Source organism: Vidua chalybeata, chromosome 5 (genome assembly GCF_026979565.1).
Source record: "Vidua chalybeata isolate OUT-0048 chromosome 5, bVidCha1 merged haplotype, whole genome shotgun sequence".
NCBI classification, from domain to species: domain Eukaryota; kingdom Metazoa; phylum Chordata; class Aves; order Passeriformes; family Viduidae; genus Vidua; species Vidua chalybeata.
The window spans coordinates 16,950,931-16,972,043 of record NC_071534.1 but is presented as its reverse complement, the minus strand read 5'-3'; the positions used below and the strand labels follow the sequence as shown (position 1 = coordinate 16,972,043).

Below are 21,113 nucleotides of genomic sequence, written 5' to 3'. Positions count from 1 at the left end.
AGACGCACGCAAAGAGACTAAAGCTCTTTTGTTGATAAAGTGGGTGGCTCTTAAAAGAGCCTTTGGGTTGAAAATACCGGATAAAGGAAGCAGAAACCGCCTACTTGGAGCTGGTGTACTTGGTGACAGCCTTGGTGCCCTCGGACACGGCGTGCTTGGCCAGCTCGCCGGGCAGCAGCAGGCGCACGGCCGTCTGGATCTCCCGCGACGTGATGGTGGAGCGCTTGTTGTAGTGCGCCAGGCGCGACGCCTCGCCCGCGATGCGCTCGAAGATGTCGTTGACGAAGGAGTTCATGATGCCCATGGCCTTGGACGAGATGCCCGTGTCGGGGTGCACCTGCTTCAGCACCTTGTACACGTAGATGGAGTAGCTCTCCTTGCGGCTCTTCTTGCGCTTCTTGTCGCCCTTCTTCTGCGTCTTGGTCACCGCCTTCTTGGAGCCCTTCTTGGGCGCGGGGGCGGACTTGGCCGGCTCGGGCATCGCAGCGACCGCAGCTCCCTCACCCGCAAACGCAGCGACCAACAGCTCACAGCTGCGGCACTGCTTCGGCAGCCGCCTTTATACCGCTGCCGCCGACATCGCCGCGTCGCTATTGGCTCGCCTTCAGCTCCGAGCACGGCGCCGGGGTTCGCTATTGGCCAGATCTCGATTCGCTTTTCCATTGGCTGTGGAACGAGTCCTCTCTAGCAGCCAATCACAAGAGGCGCTGCCGATCCGCCCGACTTGTATATAAGGCAGGCGATGAGCCGGCCTCGGAGTTCGCTCGGTTTTTCCGGGTTTGTTGCGGTCGCTGCTGCTGCTGAGTCGCTGCGATGTCCGGGCGCGGGAAGCAGGGCGGCAAGGCGCGCGCCAAGGCCAAGTCGCGCTCGTCGCGGGCCGGGCTGCAGTTCCCCGTGGGCCGCGTGCACCGGCTGCTGCGCAAGGGCAACTACGCGGAGCGCGTGGGCGCCGGCGCGCCCGTGTACCTGGCGGCCGTGCTGGAGTACCTGACGGCCGAGATCCTGGAGCTGGCGGGCAACGCGGCCCGCGACAACAAGAAGACGCGCATCATCCCCCGCCACCTGCAGCTCGCCATCCGCAACGACGAGGAGCTCAACAAGCTGCTGGGCAAGGTGACCATCGCGCAGGGCGGCGTGCTGCCCAACATCCAGGCCGTGCTGCTGCCCAAGAAGACCGATAGCCACAAGGCTAAAACCAAGTAAATGCTTTGTGAGGTTTATCTTTAAACAAAGGCTCTTTTCAGAGCCACCCACATTCCTCATAAAGGGTTGAGTCACTGCAGTTTTGGTTATCTGGTGGAAAGAAACAGGATCACGTAAGTTGTCTTTTCTTCAAGTTTTTAATTATGCTCTTCTTCGCTTCAGTCTTCCTGTACGTAGGTTTTCTTGATGCTGGTTTCTTTTTTCTTAGAGAATCTATGTTTTTATCAACCAGGCAGAATTTTCGGTTTTTATGGCTTTTTAGAATTTTTTAATTGGCTAACGTTTTAATATTTTTAATGTGTTAACAGTGGGAAGTAGGGGGTTTATCATGGCGTAAATATCATGTGTCCTGGCCAGCCAGCTCCGTGTTTGCTCTAAGTGCTCTGTTCTGCGCGATTACATGACATCAATAAAATTTTAGCACTCTGGATTGTTTCCTTTAAGAGTACTAACTAGGAGCTAATCTCTATTGTACCTTCATGTTTCAGAGAAAGGGGAGTGGGAAGGGAAGCAAAACTTGTAGACAAAAAAAAAAAGCCCTGAATAGTATTGCGCAGTCCTGGCAGTGACTTGAACAAATTGTTTTTCAACAGGAGGGATATTCTTAGCCTCCGGCTCCTGACTGATCCACTTTTGCTGCCTTTTAGCACTCATGTGTGAAAGAGTCTCGCCGGCTTTCCTTGGCAGAATTGTAGAACACTAGGGAAAGGTTTCAGGCAGAGAAGAGTTGCCTCATTCCACAGGGAGGAGTTGCCAGCGTTCCCAAAGAGCGGTCCGACGTGATGTGCCACTACGGTGGTGCTCACTGCACTACACTGGAAAGAGCACAATCGCTTTTAATTTCGTTTTTCTGGCACTGATCACTGGATCCACGCCCTCTTCTCCCTGTGGTATGTGGAGTTTCGAGCCGTCAAATTGTTTTGGGGAGAAAACGAGTCATTCTTTGAAAAGCTGCTGCTCTTACAGCAGGTCACACTGTTGCTTTAAAGTTTAATTCTCTGGTGCTGTCCTGCCGGCTTCTGATTTCCTTCTGGCTTTACTAGGGCTCCTCCTGGCTTATTTTTCCCTTAGCATCTCGTGCAGGCTCTTGGCTGCTGAAGGCAGCAGCTTCTTGGCTTCATGAGGCTCTGTCTTGCAGTTCGCGGCACCGCAGCAACGGGAGCAGTTTTTAACATGACCATGTCGTTCCCCATCTCTGTCCTCCAGTATAGGAAAAAACTTGACTTAAAATCTGTGGCCTGGTGTTCGCTGGATTTCATTTTCCTGAAACTGAGTCAGTGATAAATTAACCCTTCCACAGGGGAAGTCTACACTCCCCTCTGTGTTACCTTGTTCCATGTAATGAGACTGTCCTCTGCATATTGAATTATAGCGAACAATGGGAAGGACTTCTAAGAAAAACCGTGTGTGCACTCTCGATGTTGTGTGGCTAGAATCAAATTCTAGTTTGTAGACTGTAGAAACTTCCAACAGAACAATTTTATGGGTTTCTTTCCCTTACAAAATAATTCTCTGATATTAAGTGTGTGGTAGTAATAGTCAAGAAGACATATAATTAATAACTTTTATTGTAGGAATTCCTCTCATTTTTTTTCTGCTAAAGAATGTGCTCGGTTATTATGTAGTTGTAGTTTCGAGTTACATATTTAGGAAATAAAACCATAAATTAAAGATAGGGCTACATGAGGTCTAAATTATGAAAGGTCGCATGACCTCGAATGCATATTGTACAGCCAGACACTCTTGTGAAAATGCTTTATAGATGTGGTTTACCAAAACCGGGATAAGTGAGCAGAGCTGTTTTGCAAATAGATGTATTTCCCAACAGCGAACACCGGCAGCCTCCTATGGTCGGTACAGATGGACTTCCGGATATTTCTTTTGACAGAATCTTGGTTTTCCAGCAGCAGAATGGGAGAGGAAGGTGAAAATGGGAGCACTTATCAGCTCCGGCGGGACAGATCTTCGGGCCGGGCATCACCAGCCCCCACGGCGCCCGCTGATGCCGCATCCCGTCCCTCTCCAGCCCCCCTCCCCGCCACGCCCCGTGCTTGAGGGAAGGATTCTGTGCGCAGTTTGGAATGGCGGGATGCACTGTGGCCCCGGATTGACGAGCTGGCTGTGCGTTAAAACGAAGGAATCGTATATGAATTTGTGGTTGGTTTGGTTTTTGGTTTTTTTTCCTTTATTGTGCGTTTTGTGATTTAATTGCAGGAGTTGAATTTGGGCGCGTTACGGAGGAGAGCTCGGCTGAAGCTGAGTTACCCCGTTGCTGCATAAATACAGCGAGGGGGGGAGTGTGGGGGGTGAGTAACAGAGTGGACGGTTCCCACCAGGAACCACCATTTCTCCAGCGACAACAAAATCCTTTGGGTTTGTTGGTCAGGCTGTGACAAGCAGATATTTTCCTGCTCCCTGGGCGGGGGCCAGGGACAGTGATTTAAGGAGTAATCCGTCTCTGGGAGGAGGGGAATGGCAGGGGAACACGGGATGGAGCAGGACTTCACAGTGGGAATAGGGGTGTTTTGGGATTAGGAGTTCATCAAGTTATGCTACTCTGTGGCTTCCACCAACACCTTGCACTGCAAGAGGCCCCTGGGAACAGAGGGGAGAAGGCAAAGAAAAGGGTCTCCTGGAAGGGCAGAGCAGGGCCCTGGATTTTTAAATCCAGAAACAAGATCTTTCCTCTTCAGTTTTGCCCCAGCCACCAGTTAAAGTATTTTTTACTTTACCTTTGTCAAGAAACAAACATGTAGGGTGAAGAAGAAAAGTAGACATCATTCGGTTCAGATAAATGCTGTCAATTACTTCCAGCTCTTTTGCAGTTTCCTGATATTTCCCCCTGTTCTTTATTCCACGTCATTTCCTGCCGAGAAATGTGAGCTGCTATGGTAACTCTGAAGTACAACACATACACATCCTGTGAGGTTTTGGAGGACACTTAAGTACCAGTTAAGGCTAAAGCTCCAGGAGCTCCAGACGCCTGTGAAATGTGACCATTGTACTGCTCCAATGGGGCTGCTAGCAGCGATTTCAAAAGCCCCACATGCAGAGAGTAGAAACCGACTCAGATAAATTTGGCTTCTTGAGCCAGCTCAGCTGAGCCCAGGCACCCGGGTGTGCCTGTGATGCAGTCGGTCCAGTCTGCTGATGCTTGGAGCACAGGTGAAGGCAGCTCTGCTTAAAGATGTTTTTTGATGTGTTGAAAGATTGGGCCCATGGCATTCCTATAGTAATTTTTGTCCTCTTTTCTAAGTGGAATGGCTGAAGGCACTAACCTTGCTGTGTCCCAAGAGCATAAGGGAAAAAAAAAAAAAAAAAAAAAAAACCAAAAAAAAACCAACTTGATCATGTGGAGTGTTCAGACTATTTATTGTTGGGGTGGCTGCTATTTGCTACAAAAAGAAAAGAGGATGCATACCAGAGATGTGTGCATTTCTTCACAGCTCTGATACTGCAAAAAAGGAGATCAATATCCTTTCATCTATTAGAAATTCAGACATCAGATGTAACACTGTGTGCTCTCTTCTTATTTCAGGAATTATTTCTTCCATTTTCCTATGACCTTTGCAAGTAAAAATATCTAGATGAAATATAAGCAGGAGCGCAAGTACAAAAAGGTTGTGGGTTTTATGTGGGATTAAAATTCCCATCTGTTCTGTAACTCTTTTAAATCTACTTGTTTTCTAGTTGTAAAATGAATTATGCTCATAATTGCTTTCTGAGATTTTCAATGATAAAAATGAAAGGATGAACTTTTTTGATTAATACCTTCTATGATTTTTGACAAGGAATGCTTTTGAGACACCCACTTTGATAGGGTTACGGTCAAATATTTTGGTTCTTTGTAGGCATGAAAGAAATCTAACTGAAACCACCCTTTCCACCTACACAGACCTCTGGTTCTGTGACCCCAGTCCTTGAGGAAAGAGCTGCCTCTGCTCATTGTAATGCTTCTTCCTTCCTCATAGGTGTGTGAGTTGGGAAGGGAGAAGTTCCCAGCTACATTCCCATCTACTTTCAGCCCTCTCCTCCAGTGAGATTCGTGTCTTGAGCTGTGCTGTTCTCTGAATGGCACAACCCTTACACCAGTTATTTGGAACCCGAAGTCTCAATTTTTTTCATTTACCATCTAACCTCAGCTGATTTACTTCACTGGCAGAAAACATTACATCAAGGTGTGTGTAAAACCAAATATTTTTCCCTAGCTGCAGTCAATAAATTCTCCTGCAACTGTAATTATTTTAAAATAGAATGTCTTCTATTTAAAATGGGAAATAAAGCCTCTGGGAAACTAACATTGCAATAACTTGTCTTGGGTGTTAGGTAATTGCATTCTGCATCCATTAAAGAAAATAAATCCAGGTTTCAGAACAGATACTGGTTTATGTCATTAATAAAAACAAAACAAACATTAAAAAAAACTCAAACAAGAAAAAAAGCACCCCACCAAAAACCCTCCAAAAAACCCACAAAATCCCAGGAAGTAGCAAAAAATTCCTACAGACAGTCTGTGATTTTTTCAGGTTTTGGTCCAGGTGTATGGCATCTATTTCTCATTTCTGATTCACTGTTCAGTCAGTTAACTAGAGAATACAAATATTTGTTTGCCCAGCTGGTGTATTTCACTTTGGCAGAAATAAAAGAGCAGGTGTTTTCTTTTTTAAACATGATGATGAATAAACATAAATTTTACTGCAGGCATGGTCCTCTAGAGAAGATATACATTATTCCAGGAATGATAATAATTTTATTAATCTATTAAAAATAAAACAGGGCCATTTTTTGTCACTGGTTTTATTGTTCTTCAGTGTTCTTTTTTTGCTGGTTATTTACTAAGCTGTAATGTGACTGATCATCTGAGATACAAAAAAATTGCTGATATAAAAAAATATTTTTACAAAAATGGTTGTATTACAAAGTGTAAATATTCCCCATATTTCAGATGCTGTGAATTAAGAGGTATTTTGAAGGTAAACATGGAGGTAGATTAAAAGACAACATGCAGGACCTGTTTATAGATTATGTGTTCAAACACTTCTCAGTATTGAGAATTGTTGGGATTAATAATTTTGCTTTGCAATGGAAGACCAGCAAGTTGGAGCCCTTGGGCACATGAGCTGATGAGAGTGTAAACTTTTTCATAAAAATGGTGTCACAAACACTGAACAAGCTGAAACTGGCAAGACAGAAGCAGAATGAAGATGGACCAAGGAACCAATCCCAAGAATGAAATATCTTCAAAAGGAGGCCAGCCCAGTGACCAAAAAAATCAATATGACATCAAGGGACCACCACCAAGAATTAAATTACTGGATTTGGGGACTGGATGATGGGTGGCACAGATGTAATTTGGGTTGCAATCTGGTGTAGGGGGTTCCTCTTTGGAGGCACCCAGCTCTATCTGCTCTGCACACTGGATAAAAAAACTTTTTACTCAGTGAACTGGAAACTCACCTTCAAAGAGGAACCTAGGGCAGGAAAACTATTTCAGGGGGCATCTGCTTAATTCCATCATGGTTTGGTGGCTGCAGCAATAATACCTGCTCTACCAGGATGATCTATTTGAACACCATGACCTTTTACTAGTACTGGGTGATGACATCTGGGTAGGGTGTCTTTAAGAATGCAAAGAGGACTGCTCTGAAATAAATAAGAAAGAACAGTAAAGAATATGAATTATGCAAGAATAAGCTGTCATGTGATTTTATACTCACGCTATTTGCATTAGTGGTTTTGAATTTTCATCCTCTTGTGGCATGAAATTTTTAAGATTTGTTAATTTTGCTGGCTTTAAATCCTACTACTTTTACCTTTAGTAACAAGAACAAGTTACAAAATTTCCATGGTAGTAGCTCTTTGTCAGTTCAGAGACTGTTCTCAGCACTGTTAGAAAAATTAGAGTTATGTTACAATCAGATGTGATGTCAAATGATATGTTCACATCACAGCCCTCTAATATTGCCTTATAATTCATCTTGAATTTGAAGGAGGCAATCAGCAACATTTTGTTTTCTGTTTAGTGAAGAGTTTCCTAGGCCGAGAAACCATTTCACACACTGAAACAACCTATTTAAAAAATCCTCTGAATTTCTGTGACGGCTCCTAAAGAAGTGTGCAACATGGAGCACACAAACACAGGAAAAGCAAAACGAGCACTTATGAGCTGGGAAACCAAAAGGCATCACTGAGCTCCTACTTTAAGTCAGGCAGCAGGGCTTTCCCATGATAGCTGTAGTTTGAACTGAGGTATTTTCACATGACTGATAATTTACAGAATAGCCACTGACCAATTTTTCTGGTGACCATCTTCAGCTGTCAAAATATGAGCACTTTCTGCTTTTCTGGTGACCCAGGAAAACCTGAAAAAGCCTAGAGACTGGATATACAATGTTTTATAAATCTTTTAAGGTATTAGACATATACAGGCACTCAGAATAAGCAACCTGTATTTCAGAGATTGCACTAAAGCGCTTGGAGAAATAGCAAAACACCATTTCAGGCTGATAAAGAAGAGTTTGGAGAATGCCTCTTCCCACTGGATATCTGAAATTTAATCTGAGAAGTTCCCCATAACCCTTCAAACTGAAATTAACATTTATTAGGTAATAGGTGACAGATTTATGAGAGACCTGGTGCCTGTCTCATTACCTGTACTACCAAAGAATATGCAAGTCAGTACTAGAAAGTTCACTTTTGTGATTCTGTGGTCCCTGTATGAATTAAGTATGTTCAGAAGTTCACAATATATACTTGAAATTTAGGATTATTCAGATCCAGTTTGAAAGTGATAATGGCTTTGATCTGCATCTATGGTGGCATGTAATTATCTAAGAATGAGAGGGAGTGACTCAGAAAGCCTGCAGTTTGAGCCTAATTAGTAGCTATGTGATAGTCGACAAAGTCAGTGCAGAGTGTCTAATTTCTTAGTGTTTAATAGTTTTATTACAATTAGTGAAATATTAATGCAGAAGAGGTCAGATAAGTAAAAAGAAATTAATCTTCCCGTGTTTTCTTACTTGAAAGGAGAACCCAAAGCAGTCATGGGGAGGAGCTAGGCAAGTTACTGTAAAAAAAAAAAAACACATGAACAGTAGGATTAAAAAGACAAATGGTGAGGAAAAAGGAGATTTTAGAAAGTGCTTTTGAGTTATATAGATCACTGGGCTATTTGCAAGAGCTTAAGGTGAATGCCACTTGTCACTACATAAATTATTTATAGTACAGTGGGCTATACTCACTTCTAAGACAAAAGTAACTGCAACCCCCAAAAACTCCAAAGACTGAGCACCATCAAGTGGTAGATCTTAGAATAACAATGCTGTACGTGGATGAGCATCCAATAAGTTTTTCAATTCCCTCCCGACTTGAAAAATGCAGGAAGATTCCTATCCTTCAGTTTACAACAGACATAACATGGAAACTTGTAAAAGTAAGGTGATGTTGAAAATTGCAAAAACCATAAAGTAAGGAAAACATCACCTAAAAAATAATAAAAACCAACACCCCAGCCAATTAAAATCGTCTTTACAGACATATTGTAGTGACTGAAAGTTCATTAACAATAAACTCGACAGCAGTATTTTATCAAAATAACGCTTAGGTAATATGCAAAACCCAAAACCGATTAAACCCCCCCTACCCCCCAAAAAACTCAAACCCCCCAAAAACCACCTTAAACATCAAGATTCCAGGATAAGAATATTTTTTCTTAACTGATTGTTCAGCTCCTTTATTGAGAAGGTGGGTGGCTCTTAAAAGAGCCTTTGGGTTAAAAGTGACGGTCCGAGACGCCCTACTTGGAGCTGGTGTACTTGGTGACAGCCTTGGTGCCCTCGGACACGGCGTGCTTGGCCAGCTCGCCGGGCAGCAGCAGGCGCACGGCCGTCTGGATCTCCCGCGACGTGATGGTGGAGCGCTTGTTGTAGTGCGCCAGGCGCGACGCCTCGCCCGCGATGCGCTCGAAGATGTCGTTGACGAAGGAGTTCATGATGCCCATGGCCTTGGACGAGATGCCCGTGTCGGGGTGCACCTGCTTCAGCACCTTGTACACGTAGATGGAGTAGCTCTCCTTGCGGCTCTTCTTGCGCTTCTTGTCGCCCTTCTTCTGCGTCTTGGTCACCGCCTTCTTGGAGCCCTTCTTGGGCGCGGGGGCGGACTTGGCCGGCTCGGGCATGGTGACAGCGGCTTGTCTCCTACCAGCACGGTACGGCTGCAGAACCAACCCAGGAGCGAAGTGAGGAGCACGGCTGCATGCCTCCCATTTATAGCGCGTCTATGCAAATGAACGGCTTTTGCTCTGCGCATTTTTATTGGTCAGACCACAAATTGATGTCATCATTCCCCAGTTTTCGCATCTGATTGGTCAGAATTGGATTCGCCTTCTCATTGGCTGCTTGCACAAGACCTACTTCTCAGCCTATCAGCGAAGGGTTGAGACAGTAAAACGAGAGCGGAGCTGGGGAGCGCCGGCTGCGCTGCGCTTTCCTGTGCCGGGGCAGCGAGCGGGGGAAGATGTCCGGGCGCGGGAAGCAGGGCGGCAAGGCGCGCGCCAAGGCCAAGTCGCGCTCGTCGCGGGCCGGGCTGCAGTTCCCCGTGGGCCGCGTGCACCGGCTGCTGCGCAAGGGCAACTACGCGGAGCGCGTGGGCGCCGGCGCGCCCGTGTACCTGGCGGCCGTGCTGGAGTACCTGACGGCCGAGATCCTGGAGCTGGCGGGCAACGCGGCCCGCGACAACAAGAAGACGCGCATCATCCCCCGCCACCTGCAGCTCGCCATCCGCAACGACGAGGAGCTCAACAAGCTGCTGGGCAAGGTGACCATCGCGCAGGGCGGCGTGCTGCCCAACATCCAGGCCGTGCTGCTGCCCAAGAAGACCGACAGCCACAAGGCTAAAACCAAGTGAACCCGAGAGGTTCAGCGGCATATTCGCTTTTCTGGAAAAACCCAAAGGCTCTTTTCAGAGCCACCCACAAAGTCCTAACAGAGCTGAATTATCCAAACAACAGTGAAGGCCGTTTTGTATTAACTACTCATTTCTTGTTTAAACTTTTTTTATTTTTGGTTTGGTGAATTTTTCCATATATTTGTTTATAAACTTGTGCCGAAACGTCCTCCTCTCCGTGCAAGTTCTTTCTGGTATGGAATATTTTCCGTTTAGTTCTTAGGTCTGAGAACATACGGACACTATTCGTTGAGAGTCCCACCTCCCTTTTCCGCCTATTTCTTCTCCGAGCGGCTGATACAGTTCCAGAGACGGGAGGCGTAATCGTCTTCGGGGAAGGGAGGGGGGAGGGCAGAGGGCCGGGATTTCCGCTGGCCAATCCTTGGGCAGGGCGGGCTTTTTCAATACTTAAAGCTTTCTTTCTCATCGGGAACAAAAGGATTGGGAGAGATCAGGGCTATTTTTGTGTCAGTAAAGAAACCCGCCCCTCCTTCCCCGAAACAGACAAAGGCATTTACGGAGATACTTAAAGAGAAATAATTCAATAGATTAGACATGGCTCAGTAGTAGCGTGCCTGGCAATTGCATTATTTTGTTAAAAAATATATCTTTAAAAAAACGTACATCCGATTTTTTTTTTATCAAATCACTATAAAACACTGTTTCTTGTAGTCAAAGTAATCACTTGGAGGAAAAACAAAAGCCTACACTTCCCTAAAGTCGCCACGCTGTACCGCATTCTTAACTATTTCTTTCGGTAATAGGAAACAAAAAACACAAGACACAATTGACCTCTTGACGACTTACGAATTGCTGGACCCTTGCTGCAGGTTACGGACGACTTCGGTGCATCAGCTCCTTTAGGGAAAGCGTGGGTGGCTCTTAAAAGAGCCGTTGGATAACAGAATATGTAGAACAAAACTCTTCTGGTACAATTTACTTCTTCTTGGGCGCCGCCTTCTTCGCCTTAGCCGCTTTGGGTTTGGCTGCCTTAGGCTTGGCTGCTTTGGGCTTCACCGCCTTTGCCTTAGCCGGGCTCTTCGCTGCCTTCTTGGGGCGGCCTGCCTTTGCGGCTTTCTTGGGGCTCTTGGCCGCTTTTTTGGCCGCTGCAGCCGCCGGCTTTTTCGCCTTCTTGGGGCTCTTTTTCACCGCCGCAGCTTTCTTGGGCTTCTTGGCAGCGCTGGCGGGCTTCTTCGCTGCCGGCTTCTTGGGCTTAGCTGCAGGCGCCCTTTTCTTGGGGGCTTTTTCTTTCACTTCCCCGGGTTTCTTGTTGAGACGGAAGGAGCCGGAGGCGCCGGTGCCCTTGGTCTGCACCAGGGTGCCCTTGCTGACGAGGCTCTTGAGCCCCAGCTTGATGCGGCTGTTGTTCTTCTCCACGTCGTAGCCGCCGGCGGCCAGCGCCTTCTTGAGCGCGGCGAGGGAGAGCCCCTTGCGCTCCTTGGAGGCGGACACGGCCTTGGTGATCAGCTCGGTGACGCTGGGCCCCGCGGGCTTGCGGGCTTTGGAGCCGCTCGCCGCCTTCTTCGGCTTCTTGGCGGCCGCCTTGGCGCCGGGCGCGGGCGCATCGGGGGCGGCAGTGGGAGCGGTCTCGGACATCGCGACGACTTCCTCTGCGGAGCAAGCGAACACAATTGGGCTGGCCCGGGTCAGATGCTCGTATTTTTAGAGCGGAGCCGCGCGGTGATTGGTGGGTTGCAGAGCCCGCCCTGCTGCACGGCCGGGGAGCCCTTCGGTGTGCTCGATTTGTGTTTCTTTGGACTCACAAAAGTGTATTTTCCTCGGAATTTCTGCCACCAAATCGCCCGGTTTCCCCGGTGAGGGGGGAGAAGAGCAGGTACTTGCGTTCGGGAGAGTTTCCTGCGGCAAACACGCGATTTGAGTTAAAGGAGAGGCGATAAATCCCGTGTGCTGCTGCTGGAGAGACCTCTGAAGGGAGAAACTTTTGTTTTTCCTTGCAAATTAAAAATTTCCTTTTGACATAAATGTCACAGCAACAACTCAGTCTTATTCTTTAGAGGGTTTTCTTGGGGTCAAAGTTGAAATCTGACGATTTGAAGCTATTTTGACAGTTTAAATTGGTTTTGAAGAGGAGGAAGTAACACAAACTCCTTTTTCAGCTCTGAATATGGATTAAGAACCGGTTCCTTTGACCATGTGTTTTACCTACTAAAACGCTAAAGTCTAGTGAAATAGTGTCTCGTACAACCACCTATTCCACTTTTTATAGAAACATAAGCAATTTGTTATTATCTGGAGATTGATGAACATAGAGTTGGTTTATTTTGTCTTCCTGGAATTTCAGTACACAAAGTTGCTCTGCTGCCCTATGTGGGGTGTTTTCTTTTTGTTTGTTTTCCACACGAATTTTTCTACCAAATATTAAGTAAATCAAGTTATTTGCTTATAATGTTCAAAATTATTTTGAAGTACATAGTATTTTAAAACCTTATGTTACAAAACTGCAGCTCTGTAAAAGAAATCAGTCTCCTACACTGCTGTTGTTTATGGAATTTATCTTTGTCTCTGGTAATTTAAGATTTGCAAGGAGTAGCATTGCAGTTTAGTAATCATGCTCTTCAGTCCAAAGAATATTACCTTGTTTTATATTTTCTCTAAAAGTAGTAGAACTGTAAACCATATTGCTGTCTGGGGTTTTTTTATATGTCTCACAGAATATGGCTACACAAAGGTTTAGCTAAAGCCTCTGAATTCTGAATCCCCTTCTCACGCTAAATAAAACCCACCTAATTATTACTTGTGCATTTTACAGCAATCACTGAAATAAGGAAATACTTTTATGACAGAAACTAGAGCACTTTGTGATAACCTGAGTTTTAACAAGGGGAGAGGTAGGCCATAGGTCATTCCTAACCCAGGAAGGAGTCAACCGATACTGATATCTGGTGGAAGATGGTGTAATATGCTCAACAGAACAGAGCTCTGGCTTAATATTTCATTAATCTGTAACTGATTGTGAAAAAAAAAAAGTCTATTGTCCATTGTCTTTTCTAGTTGTTTTAAAAATCACAAAGACTGCACTACCTCAGCCCTTTGGTATTACCTGATATAACATATAATGTGACTACAGTATTTAAGTACATATTAGCAACCAAAAATTCAGAGTGTATGAGTAGATAGGTTTAGGGAAAAGTAATTCTATTTCTGTGTCATGGTTTCATTTACAATGGCTATTTTATAAATACTAAAATGTATATAAGGTGAGAAATTTAGCTTGCTGTAAAATTGTGTTTCGGGGAATGTGAAATTATGAATAAATGCAATGAAGGGGAAAGTTGTGATCTCCACCCCATAATGATAAAATACCATAAAAAAGGTTGCAGTAAAAATGCATCTGAGCTCTGTAATGCTTTAAGAGGAAGTTAACTGAGAGAAGAGCTAATCAAATTGTGACTTTCAAGGTCCTGTTTGGCAATACTATGTAACACAAAGTAAGGATACAGGGATTAAATGGAGTGGATGTGAGTATTGCAGATATACCTTCAGAAATTGCCAAATGAAAGTAAAATGTTTTGAAGCCTTTATCTTGTATATGAAAATCTATGAGTGAACCTTTCCACTGATTTGGCTGCATAATGTAATAAGGTAGCAATTGCTGTGAAGATATGAAATTTAGCAGTTACCTAGAGACTTGGTTGCATATAGACACAGGAAAAACATAGACCATGAGTGACATGTCAGCAAAATGAAAAATTCCTTTTTGTTTATTCTTGTTATTTTTAACACATTTACTTCAGTAATCTTCACTGAAGGAATTAGAAATATTCCAGCTCTCATTTGTGGCTTCACAGAGTCTTCATTCACATTTTTTGGTGGCAAAATTGAGGTGGCTAAAATGGTCACTATCCCAGTTTTCTGTCAGGCTTTTCTTCCAGCAGTTGCTACCCTTTCCTCATTTCAAAAAAAAATCTACTGAGTATATATGTGTCAGCTTCTGGTCTCCAGCTACGATCTAGTAACTTAAACTTAATTTTATTTTTTTAAATTTTAAAAAAATCTAGTAACTTCAGAAATTTAATGACAGGGACACTATGATTTTTTTTATGGTTTTGCAGCAGATAGATAAACCAACTTTACTGATGCAGAATTGCTGCTTGGAACACATATTCTTCTTTATGTGAAAGAAATACATACAGGAACAATATTTTGGAAAGCTAAGGTGTATTTAGCAATTTTAAAAAGAGCTGCTCTGCAGTCAGAATAGATAGTTTAAAAAGAATGAACAGATGTACTGAGGCAGATAAAAAATATGGTGAAAGATTACCCAAAAGGCAGAAGTGGCAGTTTTACCTCTAGCTGAGCAAATGAAGAAGGGGAATAATCCTGTCTTAGATATAGGTTATTATGGAAAAATATTATTGAGAAGACACTACACAGACTGTTACATGTAATTTGGTTTTCCCAGTGAGACTAGAGGGAGGTAGAATTCATTATTAAATAAGAGAAGGAAAGTAATATCAGGATCTTTAGACATACTTCTGGAGAAGGCACCACTGTAAGGTCTACTTCATATGAATGACTTCAATCCTTCTCACCTTATGGGCACTCCAGCAGGCCACACTGCATAACAAACCCGCAATTTGAGCCCTCCCTACAAGTTGCTTCCCTTCAGATACCCAAATCTGTCCAACTTTTGCAGTTATCATTAAGACCTCTTGGCATTAGGAAGGAGACACAGGAACCACAGCCAAGAGCTGGCAGTATACCTGAGAGCTATCAAACATTCCCATCTGCAGTTTAGGGCCTGCCAATACTTGTTCCTATGAAAATAAGCTGTGGGTTATATTTAGGTATGTCTGCATTAAGGAGAGGTAGCACAGTAGTTGTTCCCAAGCAATTTTGTTAGCAGGCATTAGCATGAGAGCCAGCCGCACAGACGTGGCTGCTGGGCTGCTCTGCCTGCTCCAGCTGAGTGCTCTGCTCATTCTTAGGCAGCTGAAGGAGGCAAAGCTGTGACACTCGGGCACCAGAGCCCCTCTCCTCGCCTCAGATGGAAATTTCCAGAGAGATTTAGGTGAGGGCCTTTACATTATGAGCTGCATTCCCACATAACATGTTCCACAGGAAAGAGGTGTAAATGCTCCCTCCCTGCAACCTTGATTACACTCCTATTAAAGTGTTACACCCATGCCTTACTTGCCCTCCGTGACATCATCTTTCATCTGAGTTTCAAATGTAATAACACTTGTGTGATCCAACCAGCCAGCACAGTTTAGCAACTTTTAACACTTAGCTAAGGAATTTTAAAGCGAGACCTACCAAACTACAAACTTGTTGCAGCTCAGCAGAACAAGCCTCTGCCTACACAATACTAATGTCTGCTGCTACTGCTGTTAAGGCTCCTAAGTATACTGAGGTCACATAAGGCCTTTTAAATTCAGGGTATGAGTGAGCATCTGTAAGGAGCAGAACAAATAGGTTAGGGCAATGGATGACTGTCCCCATAGACTCAGCTTCCTGGAATGTTGTACACTCCTCCCTGTACTCTTGGTTAAGGGTTAGGACACCTGTTGTGTCCTCCCTTCTACATTGCCATGTAGTCTGGCAATTGAAAATCTATAGTCTGAAACCTGGATATGTCCATAGTTAGGAGGCACTGGGAAGGAAATCCTTCCTGGGAAAGAAAAAAAAAAAAGTCAGCAAAAAATGCAGGGGGCCAAAACTTTTCTCAGAACAGCTAATGATGAAAAAAAATGGACTTTGTTCTTTACTGTGTGTGTGTGTTTATTAGCTTAAGGCATTTTTTACTTTTTTTCACACACAATGAAAAGGTCCCCAGTCAGATACCAAAGAATAGAATTATTTATATCTCTGAGTAGTTTGGTCTTCTAAAACTAATCCAAGCCACTTAAAAAATTGTGTTCTGGACCACCCTGGCATGGATTGAATGTCATCATTAATGCAAGATTAAGGACACCTCAGGCCTTTCAACAAACTGTTCCTGAGAGGTGAACAACATTAACAGAAGCTGCATCAGCTATGGCTCCCCAAAGAAATTGTGTCCTCCTGAATCAAGAGTGCCTTGCTTTGACTTGCATTTAGTGGTGAAGTCCACCATGGAAGGGTGACACCGTGCTATCCTTTCATAGCAGCTTCTCCATCAGCACTAGTCAGCAGCTCACACGGAGGGATGCTGAGCCACTCACTCTTCCTCCCTGCAACACTGCAGCACTTCCATGGATTTTCTGCCCTCCACACTTTCCTGCTTGTGTGACAATGCTGTCTGTAACTTCTGGTACGCAGGAGGGAGCAATGTGATGAATCTAAATGTCACTTCCCACTCCAGCCAGAAACGTGTTCGGAACCTATGGAGGGACAAAGCGTCCTTGGACACATCGTGCATGCACAGCTGGTCCGCAATCTGCCATCTTCCTGGCTGTTGGCACCCCAGACACTGATGTGACACACTTCCAGGTAAATTTGTGTTGGCAGGCAACTCATTTTTTTGCTTCACAGGCACTGACAGTGTAGGCACAATGTAGGCTAAGAGCCAGAGCCCTGTGTAACACACCATGCGAAAGGGCTGTCCTTAAGTGGTGCTGCCTTCCTGTTATTCATCAGAGGTGTGAAGCAGGTACTGGCTCTAGACAAGATTGTTTGTGCCATCTTTCTAGAGCAGGAGTATTGCAAGTTAGCATTTGGGAGCTCACTGTATAGGCTGTTTTCCCATAGAAGGGAACAAAAAGGTTTTGATGAGTTGTTCACTGTGTAAGTGTTGTGCTGTAGTTCATGTTTTTACAGTACATGCTTTGCAGCTGTGCAGTCCATGGTCTGGTGCCAGAGTAGCACTATCTCACGTCAGTATGTTGTTTAGATTGCCAGGGGCACTGGAAGGGCTGGCTGGTGCCTTTATTTACCCCCAATATATTAATGAGGTCAGCAACTTGTCACCTCTGTCATAGAGTTAGGAAGTCAAGAATCTGGATTCAGAGGCCCGTGAGACTATATATGTATGGTTTGGGCACATTCAGGAAGAATATATTTCATCTGTTCTGCCTGCAAATTGCCTTGGTCCCAGAGAAGATTGGCTTCCATAATGACTGTATTAAAACTAAATCTTGTTCTTTCTGGCACAGGTGTGTTTTTTTTTTTCCCCCCTTCGGAACTGAAAATGCCACCAAGATTTTGTTGATTTGGTCTTGAAATAGGGAATAGAGTAACAACTTTAACTTTTGTATTCTGTTTGAGGTTAGTAGTTTGTAACATCTGTCAGTTATTTGTGTAGTTAGCAAGACTAGCACAGAAGGCCAGCACTGAGCAGCCAGGAGCAGGGAGCAGCAGACATCCAGCTGTATAGAGGAGGTAAGTAAAGAGAAACCTGATGGGGTTTGGGTTTGCTCAAACTGCAATGAGACATGTACAAGGAAACTTAATAACTGAAATTACTCAAAGCTGTTGAGAAAAGGGCCTGGTGATCAGTAAGGTGAATGTTTGAGTAATTCTAATATTAATTGTCCAAATCTAAGGCATGGCCTTTTTATTAAGGAATTCGCTAGGAAAGAAAAATAAGAAAGAAAGAAAATAAATAGAACCATAAACAAAGTGGAGGAAAAATTGCAATCTCTTCTTGTTTTATCAGTTCTTTAGGCCTTGGTGTGCTTGAGTACATAGAAAGACTTTCAAGGGTTATCATTATCAGCCACATCGATGGATGAAGACAGGAATTTTTGTTTGCATTTGACACTAATGAAAAAAATGATGAGTTCTTAATCTTCAAGTCCGTTTGGGTTTAGATTTTTATTATTTTCATTTTACCACATGTGCTTATTGTCCCTACATGGTGAATGGTCTTAGCTTTGGTTTGTGGTTTTGCTTGGGTCTTCTGGGGTTTTTTGTTTTTGTTTTTGTTTGGTGGTTTTTTTTTTTTTTTTTTTTACCTTTCCCTTGGGTAGCAGGATCATCTGGTTGCAATCCTTTCAAACTTGAGGGACATACAAGCTGTATTAGGCTAGTATTGGGAACACAAAAGCTGTACGCCTGGGAAAGGTCAGAAGAATACACAGTGCAGTAGTAGAACTTGTTTCTTAAGTTAGTAATATCAGCAGGTATCCAAGAGTGGGGAGAAATTAATGGGTATTATGAGCAGGACAGCCTTGAGATTCTGCTCTCTTTGAATTGCAGGCTGCAGACATAACACTTGAAGAAATGAGTAATTAACAGGAAACTTCCTTCTGAACCAATATTCCAACTGTGACAGAGGCTAGTAAATAAAGAGGGTCAGAGCAATAGCTGATAATCTCATCAAAGTGGTCCTTTAGGTTTTAGGGGAATGTCTTAGGACAGGGATGAATCAGGGAGTTGTCTTCTCCATGTATAGCAGTTGCTTCCTCTAGACAAAACATTTTTCGTGTTTTGGGATTTGCTTTAGCATTACAAATCAAAAGGTTGAGGAATAGGTGAGTGGGAGTAGTAGATGGACATGTATACTCCATGGACTGTATCCCTGTCATAGTGGAGAATTCCATTAACACAGGGTTAGCTGTCCTCAGAGTCTGCCTGTGTTATAAAATACTGCTGGAAAACATGCATGAAATGGAACAAAATGCCAGCCAGCAAAGACAGTGAATGGAATACTCTTCCCTGTAGCTGCAGAGATGAAGATAATGCATGTGAAACAGAGGGAATGGCAAGTCATATAAAAGAAGAGATAAAAAGGAATCAGAGATCTTCAGGGCCAGGCTGAGACATTCTTATATAAAATATCTGAGTTGAAAGATGCTGTGAAACAATTACTTCACCATTATATTTTTAGACCCTGTCATTTTTTCAGATTTACCGTGCTGGAGTCACTGTGACTAAGGCAGAAGAAAAATGCCAGAGTCAATTAAAAAACGGGTTGCCAGAGTTCACAGGGATCTTTCCGAGCCCTTCACTTTCCAGGACTTTCTTCTGTCTCTGTGTGAGTAATAATGTGTGTATTTGGCCATGATGAGCTCAGGCAAATTCTCCATATTGGAATTATGTTAATTACATAGAGCCAGTGGATCCTGAACTACAAATGCAGGACTGCAGGCATAGCCAACAGAAATGAGGCATGGATTGAAAAGTCATTATGACTGATTTTCAGAGTCATGCAGTTATACCAAAATAACGAAGAGAAATGTCATCACTTGCAACATACCCTTGTGAAAGGAACACATATTACATGAAGGAAAGAGTATCCACTAAGAATTGTGCCAAGCCTTTGAAAACATGGGGGTACATAGGAACACGGCTGGCACAGCTGTTTTTGTTGTGCATTTGACATATGTTAATAATTTGAATCCAGTTAGAAGTAATTATGTAATAGAAATATAATGCTTTTTGTATATCACCAGGATGTCAGGAATTCAATGGGAAGCAAACACTAAAGACAGAAAATAAAGGGTGAATGGGAAGCAAACACTAGAAACGCTAGGATAGAAACTAAAGAGTGTTCAGTTCATTGCTAAAAAAGTCCTGTGCAGATTTGCCACTGATAACAATACTCTAAGAGTCAGACATAGCCAGCTTTGAGAAAAACAAACGTTTAATTCTAGTTTAAGGTGAAAACTTATGCATTATTTTCCTCATACATCATGATATACAAGAGAAATACTAAACGAAAGTCCTGAATCTGACCGGAGAGTTCTTACGTTTATCAGGTCGTTCTCAGTATATGAATGCCTGAATGGAACTTCAGCAGTGAAAATATATGGTCAGCAAGGCCATAAAAACCGTGCGCGGCGGCCGAAAGACCGCCACGTCCTTGCGCAGTGGCACTGTCGCAACATCAGGGAAAAAAAAGGGTTTCTGCTTTCGCGCCACGACTGCAGAGGTGGAAAGGACGGAAAAGCGGTTGGGGGGAACCGAGGGACCGGGGTAATGCGAGCGAGGCGGTCGGAGCCGGAGGGGGGGGGGCAGAGACGGAGGCGGGGACAGGCGCGGAGAAAGCAGCCGGGGCCCGGGGAGGCGCCCGCCAGCGGCCGAAGGGGCGGAGGCGCAGGCTCGGCCCCCGCCCGCCGTGCCCGCCCCTGCTCCCAACCAGGTCGGACCGCACCGCATAAAGGCTCGGGCGCGGGCGGCGCTGCTCACACCAGCCGTGTCGGTAGCAGCAGCAGCAGCAGCAGCGCGGGTGTCATCATGTCTGGCCGGGGCAAGGGCGGCAAGGGGCTCGGCAAGGGCGGCGCCAAGCGCCACCGCAAGGTGCTGCGCGACAACATCCAGGGCATCACCAAGCCGGCCATCCGCCGCCTGGCTCGGCGCGGCGGCGTCAAGCGCATCTCGGGGCTGATCTACGAGGAGACGCGCGGCGTGCTCAAGGTGTTCCTGGAGAACGTGATCCGCGACGCCGTCACCTACACGGAGCACGCCAAGAGGAAGACGGTCACGGCCATGGACGTGGTCTACGCCCTCAAGCGCCAGGGTCGCACTCTCTATGGCTTCGGCGGTTAAAGCCTTGCGTTCTTTTTAAAACACGGCCCCCATATCACAAAGGCTCTTTTAAGAGCCACCCACATATTCCCTGAAAGGAGCTGTGTTGCTGTGTGTTGATATTTACTGTTGCACTTACCGCTGGTTCCTTCCCTTTGACACTGTACCTCTCTTCCCTCCCTCTCGCTGTCCTGCTCTGATTAGGTCAGGCTGCTTCTTCTCAGCGGCCTTTTGTAAAAAAACTGGGGTCTCTTCCCTTTTCAAATTTCAGCAAACAATAATATGCTTAAGTTGTCCACGATGAGGCCATTGCAGAATTCTTCTCCTTATTGCCGGCCCGTGACTCAAAGGCAGCTGCAGAGCCAAGAGTAACGTTGTGGATGGGGCTCTTTGCTCTTCCGGCCGCCGTTGCCGCCCGCGGGAGCGCGGCTCCGCGGCCGGGGAGGGTTCGGCGCCCGCGCCATTCCCAAAAGCCCGCGCAGGCCACGATTGGCTCCGGGACATTCCGTTCTCCCCTCCGCCCGCGCTCGCCCCGGCACAGAGCAGCTCCCTGCGGG

At 45.0% G+C, this 21,113-nt stretch overlaps 6 protein-coding genes and 1 long non-coding RNA gene across 9 annotated transcripts; 4 read left to right on the top strand and 3 right to left on the bottom strand.

Annotated features, from left to right (window-relative positions):
* Positions 1–2: 2 nt before the first annotated feature.
* Positions 3–515, bottom strand: LOC128788983 (histone H2B 1/2/3/4/6). The gene has a single exon (XM_053944354.1). It carries the CDS (start codon positions 479–481, stop codon positions 101–103), a length of 381 nt encoding a protein of 126 aa, XP_053800329.1. The 5' UTR covers positions 482–515; the 3' UTR covers positions 3–100.
* A 252-nt stretch (positions 516–767) lies between these two features.
* LOC128788960 (histone H2A-like) lies at positions 768–3,348 on the top strand. 2 transcript variants are annotated; one of them, XM_053944331.1, is made up of 2 exons: positions 768–1,316; positions 3,108–3,348. In XM_053944331.1, the coding sequence occupies exon 1, from the start codon at positions 814–816 to the stop codon at positions 1,201–1,203; it is 390 nt and encodes a 129-aa protein (XP_053800306.1). In that variant the 5' UTR covers positions 768–813; the 3' UTR covers positions 1,204–1,316; positions 3,108–3,348. The 2 variants fall into 2 exon arrangements, with proteins under 2 accessions (XP_053800306.1, XP_053800305.1); XM_053944330.1 differs by having other exon boundaries at positions 3,032–3,348.
* Positions 3,349–8,115: 4,767 nt separating this feature from the next.
* On the bottom strand, positions 8,116–9,711 carry LOC128788970 (histone H2B 1/2/3/4/6). The gene is made up of 2 exons (XM_053944342.1): positions 8,920–9,711; positions 8,116–8,269 (listed from the first exon to the last, which is right to left on the bottom strand). Exon 1 carries the CDS (start codon positions 9,377–9,379, stop codon positions 8,999–9,001), a length of 381 nt encoding a protein of 126 aa, XP_053800317.1. The 5' UTR covers positions 9,380–9,711; the 3' UTR covers positions 8,116–8,269; positions 8,920–8,998.
* LOC128788949 (histone H1.01) lies at positions 8,116–11,762 on the bottom strand. Of its 2 annotated transcripts, none has more exons than XM_053944317.1 (2): positions 10,954–11,762; positions 8,116–8,269 (listed from the first exon to the last, which is right to left on the bottom strand). In XM_053944317.1, the coding sequence occupies exon 1, from the start codon at positions 11,740–11,742 to the stop codon at positions 11,083–11,085; it is 660 nt and encodes a 219-aa protein (XP_053800292.1). In that variant the 5' UTR covers positions 11,743–11,762; the 3' UTR covers positions 8,116–8,269; positions 10,954–11,082. The 2 variants fall into 2 exon arrangements, with proteins under 2 accessions (XP_053800292.1, XP_053800293.1); XM_053944318.1 differs by lacking the exon at positions 8,116–8,269 and adding an exon at positions 10,389–10,564.
* On the top strand, positions 9,706–10,315 carry LOC128788963 (histone H2A-like). Its single transcript, XM_053944334.1, has one exon. It carries the CDS (start codon positions 9,718–9,720, stop codon positions 10,105–10,107), a length of 390 nt encoding a protein of 129 aa, XP_053800309.1. The 5' UTR covers positions 9,706–9,717; the 3' UTR covers positions 10,108–10,315.
* A 73-nt stretch (positions 11,763–11,835) lies between the features above and the next one.
* On the top strand, positions 11,836–17,970 carry LOC128788985 (uncharacterized). Its single transcript, XR_008431276.1, has 3 exons — positions 11,836–11,980; positions 16,451–16,578; positions 17,390–17,970. It is a non-coding gene; the product is annotated as an uncharacterized LOC128788985 (long non-coding RNA).
* Positions 17,971–19,988: 2,018 nt separating this feature from the next.
* LOC128788951 (histone H4-like) lies at positions 19,989–20,848 on the top strand. The gene has a single exon (XM_053944320.1). The coding sequence runs from the start codon at positions 20,008–20,010 to the stop codon at positions 20,575–20,577; it is 570 nt and encodes a 189-aa protein (XP_053800295.1). The 5' UTR covers positions 19,989–20,007; the 3' UTR covers positions 20,578–20,848.
* Positions 20,849–21,113: the final 265 nt, after the last annotated feature.

Bases quoted from the DNA above. Each gene is read 5' to 3' on its own strand.
- LOC128788960 (XM_053944331.1), top strand. From the start codon at position 814: ATGTCCGGGCGCGGGAAGCAGGGCGGCAAGGCGCGCGCCAAGGCCAAG.
- LOC128788951 (XM_053944320.1), top strand. From the start codon at position 20,008: ATGCGAGCGAGGCGGTCGGAGCCGGAGGGGGGGGGGCAGAGACGGAGG.
- LOC128788970 (XM_053944342.1), bottom strand. From the start codon at position 9,379: ATGCCCGAGCCGGCCAAGTCCGCCCCCGCGCCCAAGAAGGGCTCCAAG.
- LOC128788963 (XM_053944334.1), top strand. From the start codon at position 9,718: ATGTCCGGGCGCGGGAAGCAGGGCGGCAAGGCGCGCGCCAAGGCCAAG.
- LOC128788949 (XM_053944317.1), bottom strand. From the start codon at position 11,742: ATGTCCGAGACCGCTCCCACTGCCGCCCCCGATGCGCCCGCGCCCGGC.
- LOC128788983 (XM_053944354.1), bottom strand. From the start codon at position 481: ATGCCCGAGCCGGCCAAGTCCGCCCCCGCGCCCAAGAAGGGCTCCAAG.